Source organism: Rhineura floridana, chromosome 7 (assembly GCF_030035675.1).
Source record: "Rhineura floridana isolate rRhiFlo1 chromosome 7, rRhiFlo1.hap2, whole genome shotgun sequence".
Lineage (NCBI taxonomy): Eukaryota > Metazoa > Chordata > Lepidosauria > Squamata > Rhineuridae > Rhineura > Rhineura floridana.
Window position 1 is genome coordinate 4,895,333 of NC_084486.1, and position 17,479 is coordinate 4,912,811.

The 17,479-nt window shown below is 38.2% G+C and overlaps 1 protein-coding gene across 4 annotated transcripts in view; it reads right to left on the reverse strand.

The window, feature by feature from the left end:
- C7H10orf71 (chromosome 7 C10orf71 homolog) overlaps positions 1-16,770 on the reverse strand; it is a 51,955-nt gene extending 35,185 nt beyond the window's left edge. For all 4 annotated transcript variants that reach the window (XR_009763882.1, XM_061634759.1, XM_061634758.1 and 1 more), the window contains exons 1-3: positions 16,507-16,770; positions 9,015-9,155; positions 3,153-7,578 (exon numbers count right to left, since the gene is read on the reverse strand). Coding sequence is in view for 3 of the 4 variants with exons in the window: in XM_061634759.1 (XP_061490743.1) it covers positions 3,153-7,398 (4,246 nt within the window). In the remaining variant the exon portion in view is untranslated. The remainder of the gene's footprint in view (positions 1-3,152; positions 7,579-9,014; positions 9,156-16,506) is intronic.
- Positions 16,771-17,479: the final 709 nt, after the last annotated feature.

The following is a 17,479-nucleotide window of genomic DNA, read 5'->3' on the forward strand; positions in this document are numbered from 1 at the left end:
ATGGCGACCCTATGAATCAGCGACCTCCAAGAGCATCTGTCGTGAACCACCCTGTTCAGATCTTGTACGTTCAGGTCTGTGGCTTCCTTTATGGAATCAATCCATCTCTTGTTTGGCCTTCCTCTTTTTCTACTCCCTTCTGTTTTTCCCAGCATTGTCTTTTCTAATGAATCATGTCTTCTCATTACGTATCCAAAATATGATAACCTCAGTTTCATCATTTTAGCTTCTAGTGATAGTTCTGGTTTAATTTACTCTAACACCCAATTATTTGTCTTTTTTGCAGTCCATGGTACCTGCAAAGCTCTCCTGCAGCACCACATTTCAAAGGAGTTGATTTTTCTCTCATCCACTTTTTTCACTGTCCAACTTTCACATCCATACATAGAGATTGGGAATACCATGGTCTGAATGATCCTGACTTTAGTGTTCAGTGATACATCTTTGCATTGGGGGACCTTTTCTAGTTCTCTCACAGCTGCCCCCCCAAGTCCTAGCCTTCTTCTGATTTCTTGACTATTGTCTCTATTTTGGTTAATGACTGTGCCGAGGTATTGATAATCCTTGACAAGTTCAATGTCCTCATTGTCAACTTTAAAGTTACATAAATCTTCTGTTCTCATTACTTTAGTCTTCTTGACATTCAGCTGCAGTCCTGCTTTTGTGCTTTCCTCTTTAACTTTCATCAGCATTCATTTCAAATCATTACTGGTTTCTGCTAGTAGTATGGTATCGTCTGTATATCCTAAATAACTGATATATCTCCCTCCAGTTTTCACACCTCCTTCATCTTGGTCCAATCCTGCTTTCCGTATGATATGTTCTGTGTATAGATTAAATAAATAGGGTGATAAAATATCCCCCTGTCTCGCACCCTTTCCGATGGGGAACCAATTGGTTTCTCCATATTCTGTCCTTAAGCAGAACTGGTAAATCTAGATTATATATGGGAAGGTGAATGTGGGCAGCAATTTGAAGAGGATGTCATTGTGTGGACATTGCAAAAAAAAAAAAAATCTATGTATGAGCTGACTGAGTCAACCATAACTGCCAGGTAGAAGTGCCCAATGTTTTTGCGATCTCCCATAAGGAATGTTGAAAATCATGTTGTAATATCACATTACATTGGTGTAATCCCACCAGCAGCTGCCAGTAATAAGGGCAGGGAACATGCTGCCATGACAACGTATCGGGAGAAGGAGAGAACTCAACAGTTTTTTGTTAATCTCTTTGTTCTATGTAATATGTTCCAACCTCACGTCCTGAGCCAGTACAACTCCAACTCCTTCAGACCTTCCCCGTGAACCATCATTCCAGCTCTTCTCCCCATCTCATGCCATACAGGCATCCTGCCAGGCATACTTTGTACATCTTACTACACTTGAACAAAAGCAGCTGCAAGTAGGACTCGGGAAAATGGAAGTGGAGCCAGTTAGCTCTTTGTAACCATTATTTTAATCATGTCACAGACATTTTTGTAGAACTCTGGTTTGAATGTCAAACCCAACATAATTCTTGTCTGCCTTGTAGAATTGCTATGAAACAGATTGTAAAAGGAAGACCACAATCAGGAACTGGTTTACCCATAGATTTCTTGCCCTCCACCTTTCCAAGCAAATCATCATTTATGTACTAATATAGAGCTCAAGTCTTTCAGCACTTGCAATTATGTATATACGTTCATTTATATATATCTTTTACATCTGATGGCTATGTATGTGTGGCATTTTGGAAAGTCTGAATTATGTAGGTTTGCCTTTAAATGCAAAATATTTTGAAGGATTTCATCCCTACTCTGCATGGCAGAACCGTGTTGTAGAACCGTGCTTGTATATTCTAATTCCAATCTTAAGGAGAAAGTGTCAATTTTATGTAACCAAATGGTGCCCTTTCTCAGACAGGCAGACTCAAGAAAATTGTGCAAGATTTACAAAACTACCAAAAGCTTAGTTAATAGCTTTCCAACCTCTTTTCACATTTTTTTCCTTTCTTTGTTGTCATTGTTTGATTGCACTTGAATTGTTTCATTTTGTGAATTATTGGACAACGTGTATTGTCAATTGTCAGACATGGCTGGGGGAAAGATTGTTGGGTCCGGGAGGGTAGAGGCATAAATGCAGAATGACACAGGGGTGGGGGAAATTATGCAGAGATTTGGCTTTTTTATTTCATTATTTTACAATGGTATTGTGGGGGCAGAGAAAAGATATCAATAACTGATATGAGGATTTTGTATGCAGAAGAACACAAGAGTAGTTGAGAGAGAAATTTGGAGAACATAGAAACTCAAATTATATTCATATGAATCTTTTTCAGTCCTAGGGCTGCATTCCATTGTGGAGAACCTTCTGAGAGCCACAGTCACAGGTGGGGGCAGAAACAAAAATGGATGAAGCAACAAATGTATTACTTTTATAGAGAAGGTTACTTTCTACACATCTCTCTGTATCCTCCACCTGGACAAGCAATAACCATGATCAGAGTTCAAGAGGACATTACAGGCTAGTGAGAGGTGTAATGTGGAGATCTGAGGTTCCTGAGCCATATTTGGTCCCTATGCCTGAGGTTCTCCACCCCTGTCACCAAAAAAAAAAAGGGGGGGGTCTGGCAAATCAAGGAGCTGTCATTGATTTTTTTACACTGATGTGACTACTATGAGTCAATCCCTTCTATTATTACAGATGAAATGCTTCTTTGAAATCTGTATTCCATATGAACTTCTCTATATTTTGGACATCATGACAATATACTTATATATATATATATATATATATATATATATATAAAAGAACTACATAATCTAATCATCTACTTTGCCACAGTAGTTGAAGCTCTGAAATCCTTGTACCTTGGAGACAATCATGATAGGAGACTATCATTTTTAAACAGAGTTCTACTCTCAATTTCCACTTTACTTTTGACAATAATCTTCTACTATTTAAGTCAAACAAGCAGTGGGAAAGAGAAGCAACAGCACTTCCTGCTGTCCATTATTTTTCTTGATGGTAATTTGGGCTCGTCCCATCAGTATATATTGGAGCAGCTCAGATTTCCTTCTAAAATTGCACTCAGATACAGCCTTTTAAGAGGGTGTGTGCTGTGCATATGTTTGTGTTTCTAAAATAATGGCAAACAACGTTATCATGATATACCTTCATCAAAATCTTCTATTGCACTGAGTGAAATGATGTCAGCATTCACATCCTTTTCAAAGTTATACTGTGATCCATCCGCTTCTTCACTGTGAACATCAGATCCAGCAGGCTCAATATATGGTTGATGACTTACAGCTTCTGGATACTGGCCACTTTGTGGCCACTTTGAAGCTGATTCCAACAGTGCTTCTTGCAGAAGTGAAGCAGGTTCAGAAAACTGAGATGGTGATGCCTGTGCTGGAACAGATGAAACTCTGACTGGGAGAGCACTAGGGTATGAGACATAAGAAGACAGAAGATTCTCTGCAGAGGGCATTGGAATCAAGTTACTTTTTGAAGGTGGAATTGGGACTTGGACATATCTCCCATTTTCTGGATCATAAAAGGTCAACTGAATAGGTAAATCTACAATAAAATACTCTCCTGAATCTGGATCCTGAAGGACTTTGCGCTGGATTGTTGCTGGTAAGGAAGGTGTGGGACTCAATGATGGGGTAGGCTGAAGCTCCACTGGGTTAGTTTCTGAGGGTGTAAAGGGAGTATTAAGGCATGTTGAAAATGAAGATTGGACTGGTGGCAAATTTGCAATATCATCACAATGTGATGTAGGTTCATCCTGAAGCCTTTTTTGTTGTGCCTCTCTTTTTTTCCTCTTGCATGCCAGCTTCTTTGCCCGTCGTAATGTCTTTTCTGTTTTTGGTGGCACAGCAGGGGGTTTGGCTGCTATCCTTGCCATCTGACCCATCAGCTGAAGCCTCTCATTTGCAACAGGAGAACGGCTAGCATCTTTGCAGAGTTGTCTTATCGAGTCAAATGCCTCCATGGCAGAAAGAATCTTTCCACTGTGTCCATGTAGTGAAGAGGAATTTGCTGTATTTTCAGCCGGTGGTACTTTGAATACTGCAAATGTATCTGACGATGGACTTGTGAAGGTAGATTGCACCACACTGTCTGTCCTTGGACTTGGTATAGCAGAAAGAACTAGGTTACCCAATGTAACTGATGTGTCTCTGAGAGCATCACTGGAAGAATGAGAACGTGTCTCTGATACTGGGGGTCTCATGTCTTGGCTTATTATTTTTTTCACGCAATAGCCACCTCTGCTTCTAGATAAGAGGTTGTTCTTAAAATAGTTTGCTTTTTCTCTTGTAGGGTTTTGCTTGTTTTGAGCTGGATCACCATCAAAACCAACATTTGGCAGTCTGGAAGAATTACCATTCAGTTTCCATGCTCTGGACTTTTCTTTGTCTTTGGCCAATTGTGCCTCCTTGCCTTTCAAATCTTTCTGTGATAATGCTGATGTAATATTAGCTTCTTTATCATCTCCAAGTTCCTCTGCATAGCTTCTCCCTAGTCCTTCTCTAAGAATGTATTCTGTAAAATGCCTTTTTTCTGCCTTTTGACAGCTATTTACTGGGCTGGATCCTGATTCATCAGCATCTCTGTCTGTTGTAGCATTTTTTGCATTGTGCTGGCTTCTGTTTCTTGAGAAGCACAAGTCTATCTCTTCAACGTTTGTAGTAACCCCATGAGCCTGCTTTTCAGTCCCCACATGACCACCAGTGATGGCATCTTCACAGGACAAAGACCTGAACAGAGGCAGCTTCACTGCTTTTATCACAGGTGATGTCTTAAATGTGTTGTCTTTAATCATGAATAAATTAGGCTTGAACGAACTTGATGAAGTTGGCGTTAGTGGCCCTTCCAACTTGGCTTCTGATGCACAATCCATGCTTTTACACCCATTGTCTCTCGTCTCCTTCACCCCTCTTTCTTGCACAGTGTTTTCATTGACACACTGCTCTGTTCCCCCCTCCTTCTTCTCATCTATGTTTGAGCCGCAGATGCTCAGACACCCCCCTGCCTTCTTTTCTTCTTCTCCTTTGCTACATAGCTTTTCTTCTCCAGTCAACTTATTCTTACTCCTCTGGCTTTCTTCAAGACATGCTTTCTGAAAGAGCTGCATTAGAAAAAAGGAGTCGTCATGAAATGGTTGTTTTATTATAGAGACAAATGATTGTTCAGAAGAGCTGGTGCTTCTTTTGCCTTTCTGTCCATTTCCAGTCAGCTGACAGGCTTGATTTTCATTGTTCACATTTTCTTCAGGTGTGAAAAATAAATTTGGGGATACTTGTGGTCCCACATCAGTACTGTGGCTTTGATATTTTTTTTTATTTTTAAGATCTTGCAAATTGAAACTTTGCACATATTCTTCATGTTCTTTTGTCACATCTGCATCATAAGACTTTAATGGGGAATAGTGTCTTCTGCTGTGCTCATTTGGGTGGAGCTCAGTCACTGATGACACCTCACAGTCCTCTAGAGTCAGGTAACTGTCAGGGAGATCCTGAATTAAACTGGTAGCACGGGCTCTTGCATGGGTACTGTCCGTTTGCTTATGACCTGTTTCATCATCCTCTATGAATGTTTTATTACATTCTTTAAGTGTATTGCCTGCTGTAACACATGCCTGTCCTTTCACCTTTTTATCCTCAAAATTTTTAAGAAGAGGAGAGGGACTGTACGTACTTTTCACACGTTTTCGAATATCCTTCAGATTGAATAATAAACTTGGTGCTTTAGACTTATAATTGTTCTGAGAAGAATGAAGTGTCCACTCCTCAGCTTCTTTGACTGTTCCAGCTTCACATATGGGAGGAATTCCTAGTAATAATTGACTTTCTGGTGCTGCTTGTTTGGGAGGTATGACTGGTGTTAAAAGTGTTGAGATATTAAAGGAAGGACTGGAATGTTCAGATGAAGCCACGTGTGACTCATCTACAGCTGTTTCAGCCAAACGGGTGACATCAGATGGTTTACTATATAAGGAATTCTTCATTTTTAGCATTTCAGGTGCAATCTCCTGCATCAGTTTCATTCCTCCAAGGGCTGTTTTTTGTCTCCTCCAGGGTGGGCAAACATTTTTCTCTTCAGACTTAAATTCTGAATTTTTAGTCCATTCTGATAACTCAGTAACTTGTGTCACCAATTCTTGTACATCAGATACTGTTTCTGGTGAAAGAGTGCCTTGAGGCAGAGATTGTGGTGGCACAGAAGCCTTAGAAATTGGTATCAGTGATGCAACAACCTGTGGAGTCGGTGGAAAAGAAGTTTTGGATGTGAGGTATTGTGGTGAAGGAATCCTGCACGCAGATGCTGGCAGATCAGAAACTTGGGGTAACAACATTTGTGCAACAGTATCTTTGGCTATAGAGAGTGGAGGAAAAGGTAGATGGGCTAGAGATAATGGGGAGAGAAATGCTTTGGATAGAGGCTTTTGTGGAAAGACATCAGAGAAATCCTGTTTTAAAATTATGGGTGCTGTGACCTTCTGAGATTTATGTTCAGGAATACAGGACTCTTTGAAGAAAGGTGTTTCTTTAAAGTATGTAAGATCTCTTTCTTTGAATATAATTGCAGTAGATCTGCCTCTCTCAATCAACTTTTTATGATGCAAATTCCAGGATTCAAAAGCACTATTCTCACTGTGGAGAAAGCTGCCCTTTGCAGCTGGCTCTTGTGCTTTCCCTGTTTGGTTTTTTACTATCTTTTTAGAGACAGCTGTTCGTATATTTGAAGGACAGAAGCCATGTGCACCTTGACAGACCAAATCCATTTTCTTCTGCCTTTTATGGATTTCATTCATACTGCTTACATTTGCCATGGCATGGCATGGTTCAGAAAATTCAGAGAGGCCCCTTTGGATGTTTACAATTGTTTTGGCACCCCAGAAAGTCCCACAAATTAATGGGAATTTTGTCAAATTGTTTTTAACTGGCTGCTTGGCTAGTGCTTGTTGATTCTCAACTTTGTCAAAGGTCTTTATCAAAGATGACACTTTTGAGGTATGTGTATAATTGCGCAAACCACATGCTGGCAAACCCAGCTTCTTCCTTATGCTTGGGTTGTTGTTTGTAGTAGCCTTTTGACCTTCAGTGTCCATTTCACCTTCTTGAGCATCCTTTGGAAGCTGCTGGAATGTCGGCAATCCCTTGTTAGAGAGAGTATTTTTCTTGATAGCATGGTTCTGTGGGCCTTGGAAAAATTTACTAGTGATCTGATTGGAGATGTTGGGTGAAACAACTGGATCAAACTCTGTGTAAGATGATTCAAGCTCAGCCACACACAGACTTTTGAAGGCTCTGTCAGTGAGGCTGCAGACCTCTCTGTCTGTGTCATCTAGAAGGCTCCCAATACTGGAGGAATCACTTTGTCCATCTGTGTGTTTTTTATTCCCTTGCATTGTCCTCACACGTCATAAATAGAATGATCTAAATAATAATCTCATTAATCAAATGGGCAGGTGATTCTTTCGCCTACAATTTCTCAGCCACTTTCAACATTTTTGTTGAAAACTTTGTTCTCGTTTTTTGCAGCTTTATATTCATGTATCGTATGGAAGCACAAAACAGGGTTTTCTGCTCTGCAAATTGAACACATAAAATAAACTATTGTAATGTAATGGAACACAGGTGCCATATCAACTTTTTCTGTTCAATTCCATCATTTAGACTCAGTTTAATTTGATTGTGTTCTTCCAGAACCAGGTTCTAGATTCTTAAATATTAGCTATAGCCCTATTCATATGATACTCCTGTTGTGTATAAGGTGTTACCATGTTTACCTGGAATGGGGGCATGACATGGTGGCTGCTTCCTCAAACAACTGCTATTGTGCAAGTTCATGCTCACAAGTATGGTGTCTGTATGTGTGAAACACCTGGTTTTGCATAGAGCCCATACACATGAGCAGGAGCTTGCACGTTGGGGTTTTTTCTTCTGTTGGCAATACACTGTTGTTTGAAAAGTAGATGCAACATCCGGTGGAGAGTTAAAAGTGCATCCACCAAGTAAACAGGATAACACCCTACTGTTATTGATGAGTAATTCATCAATAAAACTTTCATGTTAAGCATGTTTCAGTAACTAAAGCAATCAGCAGAACACATTGTTTTAGTAAATAACGTTGATTCACTTAATGTGCAGCTGCATGTGAGCTACTTTGTCGTGGTACAATCCTGTAGTTGCTCATATCTATGAAGCATCAATAAGGCCAATCACACTTTTAAAAAACATTTTCACCTTTTAAATATCTTATTGGCATTAAATAATAATTTTTCAGCTTGGAACCCAAATGCCTGAATAGTTCTTATCAAGCTGCTCATGCTTTAAGATCTCTTGAGGATCTTCTGTGAATTCTGCCTTCATTATAGATATGCTATTTAATAAGAAAGGAAAGTGGTTTTTCAGCAGTGACACTCTGGTTGTGGAACACCCTCTCCTAAAGACTCATCTCGAACCTATGCTGAAATCTTTTTAGAGCCAGGCCAAAATGTTCTTAACATTATACTTGAATGTTACACTTGAGCAAAGGAATCGAAAGAGGTGGAGATGCACACAACAACAAATGCAACAAATGCAACAAACCCAAATCCAAATCCAGGCTCATGGTAGCAGGATAGAAGGTGGGGAGGTTGGCATTTTCCTCCTCATCTCCCCCCCCCGGGATTTCCCCTACCATTGGTCCTAATGGGAAGGAACGTAAGTACACTGCAAATTTTGCTTCCCATTCCATCAGCTTTGCTTAGTAACTACTAAGTAAATGAGATGCAGGTCCCAAATCACTCTCACTGGTCTTTCATTATGCTCCACATAACTTCTAGTCCTAAGCTATTATACCTGTCTTGCCCATAACTGTAACTGCCACAGGCTTGGGGAAAGTTCTCCCTAAAAACCACGAAATTCCTCTCAAATCTGCCCTACTTAATGGCCTCATATCATGTACATTTAAGTTGAGGTTGCTTCCAGCTCTTTGAGTCTTGTCAGATAAATAAAAAATAATTTGGCATTTTGTTCTTACCTATTATCTTAGCAGATGCTGTGGAAGTCCCCATTTTAGTCTTACATCATATTTCTTCACTGTAGCCCATCTTCAGTGACAACTTGAAAATATTTTTATGAAATTTCAATCATATTTTATTCTGCTATAGAATTTTTCACTCTGTAAATTTATAAACAAAAACATAGATGTATCACTATTAGTTTGAAATCATTGATTTCTTCATTCTTTCATCCTGCTCCTTCAAGAAAAAACTAAAAAACTGACAGAGGCAATATTTCCTACCCAATGGGAAAAAATCAATAGATTTTGTGAGTTTTTTTGCTCCAACATGTCCTTTTTGTGTACAGGAAGAAAACTGTACATGGTAAATGGCTGGAATATGGACACATTGTTTATTTTTAGACAGGTGACACTACTGGCAGTCTACTTCTGTGTAAATTCTTCAGTGAAAAGGGTGCCCGGGGTTTTCTTCCTTTATTTTGGTTAAAAATGATATTTTTCAGGTACAAAAGCAATAGCAACTAACAGCACAATCATATATTCAGAAATAACGCCCCATGAGTTTAATGAGATGGACTCCAAGATATATATCTTTGCTTTTCAGTTTCAGTATAAGCCAAACCCAGTAGAATTAAAACAGCCCCTACTAAATTTGCACAATTTTATTCAAGGTCCCACCAAACCCTTCACAGTGAAAATAACAGATCAAACGCTTGCCAGTTCTACATGCCACAAAACATGGATCTGAGCTACAAATATGCATGTTTTTGAAATGGGATGTCAACAAAAACACTTTCAAATCAGAGAACACATCTACGGACAGATTTTTTTTCCTGTCTGTACCCTAGAAACTTACTGATTTCCCACATTCATTTCCTACTACATTCATTTGCTAATAAATATTCAAGGTGCCTCATGGACAAGCTCAGTGCTATATTCGTGGAACTGCCTGACTGGGAATTTCTTAAACTACCTTCTCCGGTCCCAAGGCCTACCATTATACGATAATTAAGCAACACTGAGTTGTTCATTAAGCCTATTTTAAAAAATGTACAGGGTTGCGAACGTTCTTTGATTGGGTATTTTACAAGTAAGCTAGTGCATTCCACCATGTGAATTCTTATTGTGAATTAACTGTCTACCATCTTCTGAAGGAGCACAATGCTCAGCATTCCCAGGTAGAACAGAAAATTTCAGAAATGGCTAATAATAAGAATAACAACAACAATGAGAAGCACAGGAAGTGGAGAAACTTTTGTTCCTCATTTCTATGAATGGGAAATGGTTTCTATAAATCTTTGTTTTCTAAAAGCTCAGCAAATAGGGTCCTCACCATTAGTGTTTCCCGAAACTGCAGAGGGATTGGGCCTGAAAGACTGAAAGCAGGGGCTCATAGACTCTCTTGTACAATTTGTGAGACTGTAGAATGTGTTCATTGTTTATATGGTGTAAAGGTCACAGTGAGCAGCCTTGCTAACACTTTTCATGCTTTTTGATGCATGCATGAATTTCTGACTCCTTAAATCTTCTCTTCAATCAAAAGTCTTTTTTGCCAAGACTGGAGAAGGGCAAAGTGTTGGGCTCCCATCATCATTATTGGCCATGCAGACAGGGGCTGACACCGTCTCCCAATTTAGTACTATTTTGTTAATATATGTCCATGCTTTTTCATTTTTATACATTTATTTTATATCCAGAAACTTTGCTATATAATTTCAAACTAGTTGCCTTTGTCTCAAATGATAGGTGCAACAAATGACTGCAAAATCTTCTGCATAAAGTGCTGTCATGAATTATGTGGATTTTGTAATTCCTCTTTCTTTTGTAATTAAAACAAAGCCAATAGCTTATGAAAATAGCAAACTTATGTGAAAATCATGTGAAATACAAAAGGGTACAAGACAGGGATGTCCTTTATCTCCTCTTTTATTTATTCTGGTCTTAGAAGTGCTGCTTAGAGATATAAGGCAAGATAAAAGAATTTCGGGATTAAAGATAAAAAAAGAAGAATATAAATTGAGAGCATTTGCTGATGATTTGATAATTGTACTAGAAAATCCTTTGGAAGGAATTAATGTATTGATGGACAAATTAAAAGAATTTGGACCGTTAGCAGGATTTAAGATCAACAATCAAAAAACAAAGATGTTGGTGAAAAATTTAACTTTAAGGGAACAGAAAGAGTTAATGGACAAGACAGATTTTACAATAGAGAAAAAGTTGAAATATTTAGGTATCATTATGACAAATAAAAATTCAAAGTTGTTTCATAATAATTATGAAAAATTATGGACAGAGATTAAGAAAGACTTGCTAAAATGGGATAAACTACAACTGTCATTAATGGGTACAATATCTTTGATAAAAATGAATGTATTACCGAGAATGATGTTTTTGTTTCAAACAATACCTGTAATATCCTCTGATTTACCTTTTAAACAATGGCAAAAAGATATCTCTAAATTTGTATGGCAAGGAAAAAAACCAAGAGTCAAATTTAAATTACTACAAGATGCCAAAGAAAGAGGAGGACTGGGATTACCAAATCTGAGACTTTATTTTGCTGCCTGCTGTCTAGTCTGGATAAAGGAATGGATCTTATTGAGGAATAAAAGACTATTGGATTTGGAGGGCCATAATTTGAAGAGGGGATGGCATGGATATCTGTGGTATGACAAAGTAAAAGTAAATGTAGACTTTAACAATCATTTTATAAGACGTCCTCTGTTGAAAATATGGAATAGATATAAACCAAGGTTTTATTCGAAAATACCATTATGTGTCTCAAGTCAAGAAGCGTTTTATAGAAGAGAAATGGCTGGAAAAGAGAAATGGTTAACTTATCAAGAACTATTAGAAAATGTACATGGAGAATATACAATGAAAGAGAGAGAACAACTGACAAAGGAAGGATATAGTTTTCAATGGTTTGCCTATTTACAATTGTTAGAAAGATATAAAATGGACAAGAAAATGTATGGGTTTGAAATAAGTAAATCTGATTTTGAAATAGGACTGTGTACAAATGATGAAAATATAATTGCGAAAATGTATAAACTCTTATTGAAAATGGATATGGAGGAAGAACAAGTAAAAGAGTGTATGGTAAAGTGGGCAAAAAATTTTGGTTATAATATACAAATGGATCAATGGGAAAATATGTGGAAAAAAGGTTTGAAATTTACACTATGCTATAATCTTAAAGAAAATTTTTATAAAATGATGTACTGTTGGTACATGACTCCAGAAAAGTTGTCAAAAATGCATAGTAATGTTTCTAATGTTTGTTGGAAATGTAAACAACAAGAAGGATCATTTTATCATATGTGGTGGTTATGTAAAAAGGCAAAATCATTTTGGGCACAGATAGGTAGGAAGATGCAAAAAATTCTAAAGATAAATATTCAGTCAAAACCAGAATTTTTTTTATTGGGTTTTATGGATAAACAAATAGAAAAGAAATATGGAAGAATAATATTATATATGATTACGGCAGCAAGATTATTATATGCACAAAAGTGGAAAATGGAATCAACACCAACAATGGAAGAATGGCTATTGAAATTAATGGACTTAGTAGAAATGGATAAATTGACATGTTTACTTAGAGAAAAATCGACAGATACATTTCTTAAGGAATGGAAGCCTCTCTTAGACTTTTTGTTGAAAGATCAAAATAAAATGATGATACTGGGATTTGACGATTAATTAAGACAGCCTATGGAGAAAAGGGATTCTGTATGTATATATTAAGGGACAGGTTTGATGTATACTATATACTTATAGCTGATCTGTGACAAATCGGAAGTCAACTATTTTATTTTCATTTTTTGTTGTTGTATTGCTATGTTTTTTTGACTTTGTTTTGTTTGTTTTTGGAAAAATTTGAATAAAAATTATAATAAAAAAAAGAAAAGAAAATAGCAAACTTAGTTGAAGAAATTGACATTCTTGATGTGTCCCTTACAGAAGACATGTCCCATCTGAAATTTAATTTGATTGAGATCCCTAATTTATCATACAATGCTTTTAAATTTCCTATAAATAATTCTATATTATTAGTTATTCAGCAAGTTCTTTTTTTCTTTCAACATGATTAAAAACTTTCTTTGAGGTATAGAAGAATTATTGGCTCAGCAATTATCGCCTCAGCAATCAGGAATTGTTATCCAACAGACTAACATTAATTGACACATTCCTATCTTGACTTGCTGCAAGAGAGAGAAAGCTGTGGTGATGGTCAAGTGTGCAATTTACTCAGAAATATTAGTGCTTCTTTTGTTTATGGTCCATTTTTATTACAAAATGTCAGTAGCAGTAGATAGATCAGCTAAAATTTAATTCAAAGTATTTTTATATCTATTTAATTTGCTGTGATAAGTGAAAACCCGGAATGCATGCAGTTTTAAAAGGAACAGTATTGTCTAGTTACAGAAAGGAGCTTTCTTGGGGTTCAATTGTGAATATTTTTTTCTACTAATGACAATGTTGGTTTCTCAGAGCCATCCATTTGATGAGGCAAGACTGCTCGAGAAGCATTACATGGCAGAATCATTTCTTTTGCAGGTTGATCATGATTATTTAAATTTATATCCTGCCCTTCCTCCCAAAGAGTATCCTCATGGTAGATGAATAAGGTGGGGAATACTTGCAAGATACTGAAAATAAGCGTCTGCAGCACTTTTTGCCTGTGCTAAGAAGAATCCTTGGGAAGTCTGCCTCAAAAGATATCCCCTGGGATTAAAACTACCTCAGTTTGCCTCATATGTTCCCTAACCTGCTACCATTCAATCTGGCTCTTCACAATATTGGTTCAATCTGATTCTGTATACCTTCTGCCGACACAAATGACTTTCCTTTCCTCAGTCAACCTGCAGTTCTGGCTAAAGGGAGACATCAACACAGCTGTGATTGAAACAGCTGGTGAAGCTTAGTGGGAAAGGCCCCCAAAGTGAAGGTAGATGAAAGCAGGGAGACGGAGCAGGCAGAGGCCATAGAAAAAGAAAAAAGGTGAAAAAGGTGAAGAAATGGGGGGCATTTAGGAAAGGGGGGGTGAAGACAAGACAGGCAGAGCCTGGAAGCTAATGAGGCATGGACATGCAAGGCTGAGGCACTGTCCCAGGGAGATCAACAAGAGAGGGCTGATAGTGGCTGCATTGATTTTGAAATATGCCACCAGGCTAAGATTCATTTGGCAGAAGCTTGTCTTAGGGGAATTTCCTCATTGATGCCATTGCAATGCATCTGAAAACTCCCAGTTATTATAATTTTTACATTGTGCTGTACACCACTTTGTGATTTTTAAATGAAAAATGGTATAAAATGTTTTTAATTAAATAATATAATCTCTGAAATTCTATGAGGGCCGAAGCAGGCTCCTGAGAACCCACAGGTTCCTCCCCTTACTTACTTTTGCCTTTTTCATGCATTAAACCTAGAACAGTTCTGAACAGTACCACTTTCTCAGTTTGCCCTAGTATTGGCCAATCCTGAACATCTACATATCCAACAACGTAAGTTGTAAATCTAAATATTAAAAACATTCAGCATTTTTTGTAAGATGTCACATGTGAGGGCGGGGGGGGTGCAGCAGGCAATGAGGTGGGAGAAGTGAGGGGAGCAAGGATGGCAGGTGGGGGAGAGGGTGAGCAGGGCAGGAGGATGTGGGCAATCGGGCAGATGTTGGTAGGAAGGGGAATGGGCAGATAGTGACAATGTGGGAGGCCTATAAGTTGCCTAAATGGGGCAGTAGTTTTACTAGTTGCCTGGAGGTAAGGGACATTTGGGGTAGTTGCCGGGGCAGTGTTTTGGGAGTTTCCTGTGTGTGTTTGGGAGTGCTTGGTGTATTCATGCGTGAATATGGGGGGGGGACTGGTGTGTGTGTGTTTGTGGGTTCCTGGGGTGTATGAGTGTGTGTATCTGTTTGGGAGTCTATGTGTGTGTGTGTGTGTGTGTGTGAGAGAGAGAGAGAGAGAGAGAGAGTACTGGGGGCTGATTGAGAGTCCTTGAGTATGTTTTTAGTGTGTGTGTATATGTGTGTAGGAGTGTGGGATTGGAATGCAAAGTAAAGCCCCTAATTTATTTAATAAACAAAAAGTGCAATACTAACTCAGTCCTATTGAATTCATTGGGACCTAATGCGCAGATATAAGGACTGCAGCCATGGTCATTATTTACACTGTTAACAATCCATTGGGGGCCAAAGTCTGAATTTCTGCCACTTTGATATAGAGTGACGAAACACATCACAAAAATAAAAGCACGCATAGACTAAAGACACAGCAGGCGAATGAAAGTAAATTTATGAAAGTAAATTTTCAGATAGAAAACTAAACATAATTCTTGCAGTCTAACAATTCCAACTTTGTACATATTTAGCAACACTATTCTGTGAACAGCCCACTTCTATGAACGTTTACTTGGTAATATTCCATATCAACTATATGGAGGATATGTTTTTTAGGGAACAGACTTGTAAGCAGAGCAGTGCCATCTACAAATTAATCTGAAGTCATGCCCTGCCTGCAACTGCTGATCTGACGATACTTGGTATCCTGCCAGAGTTCTCCAGCCACTTTCTTGGTCCCACATGAGTCTCTGTTCTTCCTTTTCAGGAGGGTTTTTTTTTTTGAGACTCAAGGTGAGAGGGGATAGAACTGTGTTTATAACTTAGTTTCATTGCTTTTGTTATTCAGACAACCCCCTTGTTCATCAGACTCCACCAGACATAAGCAGCTGTTGTGCAGTTAACCAAGCACCACATCTTAAATCTCATGCTCTGCCCACTGTCTGAGCCTGAGTGACCCAACAGTCAGAGGCTGTTTGTTTTTCCTGTCTTTATTAGAGGACTTTTTGGGACAATGTTATTGCCACCCCAAGCCGCGATGTAGCCACAAGAATAGAAAACTACTGCTGCACACACAAAGAAGCAAACTAATTTTCTTTCTCATATCAATGACTACATCCTTTTGATTAGGACTATTAGTTATAATTTCTATATAGAGCAATTAGTGAGCAAAATATTTTACAGAATGCAAGTGGGCAGGATTTTTCATATACAGTTAACAATTCTTACCTACAAGTTTACAGGTGGTAATAATGGAACAGTGGGCACAACTAAGGAACTCTCTTGACAACTGGACCTAACAGGGCCACGTTGTCAAAGATACAATTTAATAGTCCTAGTAATGTTGCCCTAGTAATTAATGAACTTAAAAATATTTAACTCGTATGTATCTGAGATTTATGAACGTAAATTTTCAGATAGAAAAGAAAACTAAACATGATAATTCTTACAATCTAACAATTCCAACTTCTTTCATATTTAGCAGCACTATTCTGTGAACAGCCCACTTCTATGAACATTTACTTGGTAATGTCCCATATCAACCATACGGAGGATAAGTTTTTAGAGCATCTAATCTAATTCACATTATATCTCTCTGTGATGCCCTTGTGACCACAGTCATAAACACTCATCAAAACATGCATGAAATTATTTACGTCTTACCTTCTATAGCCAAGTGTTTGAGCAGAGACAGAAGAGCACCTTGCTGTTTTCAGTTTGAGCCAACTTCCCAGCACATTTATTTCCACAGCAACTTATCAGTAACACTTGTTGTAAGCATATCCTTCAATGAGATTTTCAAAGTTGAAGGAGCTGAGTCTTTGCCCCCCATGGTCTACCCAAATAGATGAAATGAAGTGAACAAGAAATCCAAACTCAGTAAAACATACTTAAATATATCTTAGGCAAGGAGAAACCAAGTGAAGAACATGGGTGGGGAAGAGCAAACATACGTATTGGAATAACCATGCAGTGTCAAGTAACAGACACGCACTCATAAGCTATTTTTATACACAGCTTTGGCTGGCAGTGCTTCAAAGATAACTGTGTGATAGAATATAATGTTCTGCAATTACCCAAGGGTGATTCAAATCATAAACCACTGCAATTTCATATGATCAGGTGGTGGGTGAAAATGTTTGCATGAAATCATTAAAAATAATAATCCAAAAATGTGCCCATGAGTTATACACATGATTGTCTTTATGATATGTCATAAATAGCTCATTTCATCATCACCATCAACAGATGAATTGCATGCTACATTCTCTGTGGTACAGCCCTGCATATCCTTCAGAAGCCATAGAAAGAGCACCCTTAATGGGAAAGAGACTGAGATTCATTTGGAAGGTTGCTATAATACATTAGAACCATAGAATCGTAGAGTTGGAAGGGACCTATAAGGCCATCGAGTCCAACCCCTGCTCAATGCAGGAATCCAAATTAGAGCATACTTGGCCAGGTGCTGTCCAATTGCCTCTTGATTGCCTCCAGTGTTGGAGAGCCCACCACCTCCCTAGGTAATTGGTTCCATTGTCGCACCACTCTAACAGGAAGTTTTTCCTGATTGTCAGTCAAAATCTGGCTTCCTGCAAGTTGAGCCAATTATTCCATGTCCTGCGCTCTGGGACAATCG